Genomic DNA, 4,903 nt, shown 5'->3' on the forward strand with positions numbered 1-4,903 from the left:
GGCCAGCAGCACGGACCGTCGGCGCAAGGTTACCGCCGAGGCCGCCGTTATGTGAGGGGCGGGGCGGGGCGCGCAGCGGTGAGCCGCTTGTCCGTCAGCAGCAGCACCGCCAGGGGAGGGGCGGCCGGGGGTGGGTATAGAGTACTCACATTCCGGATGTCCTCGGTGGTGCCGCCTCCGCTGCCTCCGCTGCCGCCGCCGCCGCCCCGCCGCTGGACCCGCTGGACCCGCTGGTGACGGTATGGCGTCCTGCCACCTCGACGGCCACCACCCCAATGGAGCCGCAGCCTCCAGCGGAGCCCGGGCCGGGCCGTGCGCCCACCCCAACCCCTCCCCGGGCCGCCTTCCGCCGGGCCACCGCCGGGCCCAGCGCGCATGTGCAAGCCGGCACCCTCCCCCTGGGCGCCGGCTCTGGACGCCGGGATTGGCGGCCCGACCGCTGGTGGGGGGCGCGCCGAGCGCCTGGCGCCGCCCCGCGTTAGGCCCCTCGGCCGATTCGCCAGACGGGGCGGCGCCAAGCGAGGAGCTTTGCTCTCGTCTGTAGATGTCTTTCTCCATTTCTCTTCCGCTTTCCCAGTTTGCTTTCCCTTTCCCTCTCGTTTTAGATAAATAAAACAAACGTACCTCTTTTTAAAGGGTTGTGTTGCGCGCTCCCCTTCTTTCTACCGCTCCATCAATTATTTTTCGTCGGCGTTCTTTGGATTTCATTCAATGGTGTGCCCGATTTAACAATTAACACGCCTATTTCCGGGCACCAAAGTTGCTGTTTTCTACCGGGGTCGAAAACAGCTTGGAGAGGTACTGAAGTGTGACGGTAGGCAACGCGAGCATAGGCCCGTGTGGCGGGTTGCCTATGGCCCCCACGGTGGGCGCACACTCGACAGAAGGGCAATGCCGACACCTCATGTACAGTAGCTTTATTGAACATTTCCATTTATTTCAGTTTGTATCAAAACTGGGGTACGATAATTACGCGCTAGACGATATTGTTGCTAAGATTATGCAACGTTTACAACTCATTACAATACAATAGCTTATTAAGTAAGGTTCATCAGCAGCAGACATTCATGGATCGATTCTGTGGACGCGCTTTCGGACACCAAGACACGGTTGTAAGACTCGACTCAGTTCGTTTTGTTGATCTTTTGGGCATGACATACTGCGTGAACTTTCGGTTGTTGTTTTTCTTTTTGTAAATTAGGGCTAATAATTGAAACAAGATTTACAAAAGGGAGCAGACGTTGCGCTGGGTTCTCAGCGAGGGATGCAGTTACAATATCCCGCAATAGAGGCCTGAGAAGCACACTCATTGGACAAGTCGGTGTATATATGTAAGCAACATATACAATAACATACACGTGTTTTCAATTACCAACCGAAACCATAAAAAAAATCTACTTCATCACATTTAAAATTATTTTAAAACTTACTGGCAGTGAACATATTCCACATATTCTTAAAACTATAGTCATAGAGTTAAGGAAAACCACAGTTATATTTAGAATTTGCAATATGGGAAATGTTGGACAAACCGGGACAAACCAACCCGCGCATAGTCGCATAGGTGACTTCAAAGTGAACCGAGTGTATCTTTGAATGCGCCCCAAGTGGGATTGCTTGATTGCATTCTAGCTAGAGTCTCAGGGGTCATGGCGCCTTACGGACGGGCGAAGGGAGCAGGCCAACCCAGAACACTGGGACGCCTTCAAAGATACTCCCGGTAAGTACTTTAAACTAAATATGTACAACGGTGAAATGTTATAAGGCTCTCTCTATTTTCGTTGATTACTTTCGGGTCCGAAATATTAATAGATATTTATACGATAAATAATGAACCAGAATCCTCTGTTCCGGTGACAAGTTAACTGTGAATCAGTCGTCGAAAGCACCATTCAGTTGAAGGACAAGCGGAGCTAAATATAGAGCTATCGAAGGCCTTACTCCTGAATCGCTCGGGTTGTTCTGGGCGAGTGCGCCCTGACACCACGGTGCACCTCGGTCAGCGCACTAGAGTCTTAGATGTGCCCCATTGAATGGGAGCTCCATGCCGAGGCAGCTCGAGGCTCTCAGCAGGAAATGGCCCAGGACTCCTGGGGGGAGACGTCACCCTCGCCGTCGGCGGCCCCGACACCGGGGCTGCGCAGGGGAGGTGGGCTGCCCCCAGGCTGGGCCTGCACTTATCAGAACTGTCTCGGAGGATGCGGCAGGGTGTGCGTGTGTCCAGGAGCGTGGCCGGGGTGGAGGCGGCTGGCGGCGCACCGGGACCGGTTGTCCAGGGTGCTGAAGGCGGCGGGCGCGGGCGCCCCTGGCATGGCGGGCAGCGCGCCCGCTCCCGGCGCCGCCGCCGTGGCACCCGCACCTGGCTTGCGACGCGCGACCGTCATGGTGCCGTCCATGGGGACGCCTGGCGCGCCGTACGACGGGAACGTGTCCAGAGGGGTGGCGTCCTCCACGGCGCCGCACGGGATGGTCCTGGAAGAGGGGCGGAGTCGTTAAGTGCACGTCACGTGCATACAGGTGGTGACCGTCGTAGGGGGTCCGCGACGCTCGACGGACGAGCGCCAGGGCCGGCTCTCTCCCCGCCCCTTCTCCCTCCCCGCCGGCCGGGCACTCCGCTGCGCGCCCTGCTTGTTTGTTTATTTTGTTTGTTTCGGTCGCCTAATCGCGTTTCCCTTCCTGTTGTCCTTTCTCGCAAATCCACTGCTGGTGATGCTCGAAGCTCACAGCGAGAGGGTGTCGGACGATCGAAAAACAAACCGTGTGGACTGCTCCCATCCCCAGTCGTGTGCGTGTGTACCGGGATGTTGACCCCCGTGCTCGTGTCGCACGTGTAGGGTTTTCCTCTAGATCTGTCCGTTCAGGTCGGATTGCAATACGTCCTGCTTTCTCGTCGCCTGGAAGATGTTGGACAAAGAGCCTAGAGATAGCCTCTGGAAGTGGCTCAGACTGGGGGTGTTGCCCGGTGTTGCCGGTGGGGCTCGCTACGCAGGCTAATGCTTATGCCTCGGCCTCCACACGCAACCCCCAACCGTGCACCGGCATAATACTAATATGAACCGCGCACGCTCGCTGGACCACTCCCCCTCATCCCCCTCCTGCTGCTCCCTCCCCCGCCGCCCCCACCCCCCGCTCAGTCCCGTGGGAACGCGAGGGCTGCCCCGCGGGGGATGCCCGGCCCCGGCCGGCCCCGGCCTGGCTGGCGGATCCTGCCGGCGTGAATAACAACAAAAAGCACAAGTGCAAAAGCGCCCCTCCTCCGGTTATGGAAAACGCGCCATGCGTGGAAAATATGAAATGCATACACTGTTAAATACCAAGTGTCTGGAAAATACGACCCCTCTTGGGCAGATTTCTGATTTTTTCGGAGGGTGTACACCGATTTTTAGACAGTCTCTACCGGATGGTAGGGAAACCTGTTCCTCTCCCTCTTTCCTTGTTCTTTCTCGCCGGGCGGGAGCTCGGGTGTGACGCTGACGCCTGGTCTTAGCCCTGTGGGCTACCCATTCATTTACCCCACTAGTGACCACATGGAGCCGACAAAGATGTCCTAGACGGCATACTCGTTGTCTCCTCACTTCTCCTCTTACCTGTGGTGTCCGGGCGGGCGCGGCCGCATGACGGTGATGGGCACGGAGACGCCCGCGAGCGACGCGCTGTCCGGCGGGGGTGGCAGCCCGGTGGGCAGCCCGGGCTGCGGAGCGCCGCTGTTGGAGGCCGTCAGGGACATGGGCTGGCCCAGGGACACGCTCCGGCCGCCGGCGCCGCCCGTCTCGAACGGCGACGCGGCTCGCATCTGCGGGAGCAGAGGCTCGGATCAAAACACTGTCTCTGCGGCTCCAGGGTCGTACTGTAGGTACTCCAGGCCTCGCTCCAGACGCCCACCTGATGGTCCTGGCCGTCGTTGCCGTCCTCCGCCTGCAGCTGCTGCTGGAGCTGCTGCTGCAGCGAGTCGGCCGAGCTCTCGGGGTTGCTGGAGCAGATGTCCGGCTTGGCCTTGGCGGCGTGGTGCAGGCCGCGCTCGCCGCCCCCGATCTGAGTCGAGTCGGAGGTCAGCTTGCCGTAGCAGCCCATGGCCCCGGGGAGGTTGATGCAGCCGAGCTGCCGCATGGCGCGGCCTGTCAGAAATGAGCAAGGGACGGCATTATTTTCTCCGTTGGTGCAAAAAAAAACCTTTCCGCCGTTCATTTCAGGAAATTTAGTTGCGGCTCTGCGACCAGGACGGGCTGGATTTGGATACTGTGCCGCATGTAAGCGTGCGGGCGGGTTGCCTACTCGTGCTGGACCTTGACCGTGAGGTGGTGCCGCCCGCGTGGTCTGGTCAGCGACCGGCAAGTTTACCCGAACGCCTACATACGGCACGGCACAGCATGCGTACAAAAGCGTTCATCTCCAGCTTGTGATGTCATCGATAATTCCTCTGTCTAACAAGGGAACCCCACCAAGTGTAAATTCCCGATTTTCATTCTACTTTGGGAAATTGTTGGTCTAAATATGTCATCGAAGGGCACATCAAAGATTTTTGCTTAAATTCATATTTAGGGGTCATTTTGGGTATTTGTTCAAAAAGCTGCTATTTCAAATATTTTTTATAACTTTCAAGAATGCTTCCTAAGGGGTACCTCGTCAAATTGCGGCCCTTTGGGCGAAAATTTCGTCCGTTTTGCTCTATCTGAAGCCGTTTAGGCGCTACCACCACATTTAGGAGGAGAAATGTACGGGAATCACTAGGGCTTAAGAGCAGTGGTTGTAAAAAGCAGTCCCACAAAAAATGTTATAAAACAAAAAATGTAGAAAAATGTAAGCCCTTGAACTTTTGTTTTATAACATTTTTTGTGGGACTGCTTTTTACAACCGCTGCTCTTAAGCCCTAGTGATTCCCGTACATTTCCCCTCCTAAACGTGG

General features: G+C 56.8%; 1 protein-coding gene across 1 annotated transcript; it reads right to left on the minus strand.

Moving 5' to 3' along the window:
* Positions 1 to 902: 902 nt before the first annotated feature.
* On the minus strand, positions 903 to 4,146 carry LOC127748955 (translation initiation factor IF-2-like). Its single transcript, XM_052264915.1, has 3 exons — positions 3,883 to 4,146; positions 3,588 to 3,793; positions 903 to 2,472 (listed from the first exon to the last, which is right to left on the minus strand). Exons 1-3 carry the CDS (start codon positions 4,105 to 4,107, stop codon positions 2,181 to 2,183), a joined length of 723 nt encoding a protein of 240 aa, XP_052120875.1. The 5' UTR covers positions 4,108 to 4,146; the 3' UTR covers positions 903 to 2,180.
* Positions 4,147 to 4,903: the final 757 nt, after the last annotated feature.

Source organism: Frankliniella occidentalis, unplaced genomic scaffold, assembly GCF_000697945.3.
Source record: "Frankliniella occidentalis isolate FOCC.00 unplaced genomic scaffold, Focc_3.1 Scaffold2, whole genome shotgun sequence".
NCBI classification, from domain to species: Eukaryota; Metazoa; Arthropoda; class Insecta; order Thysanoptera; family Thripidae; genus Frankliniella; species Frankliniella occidentalis.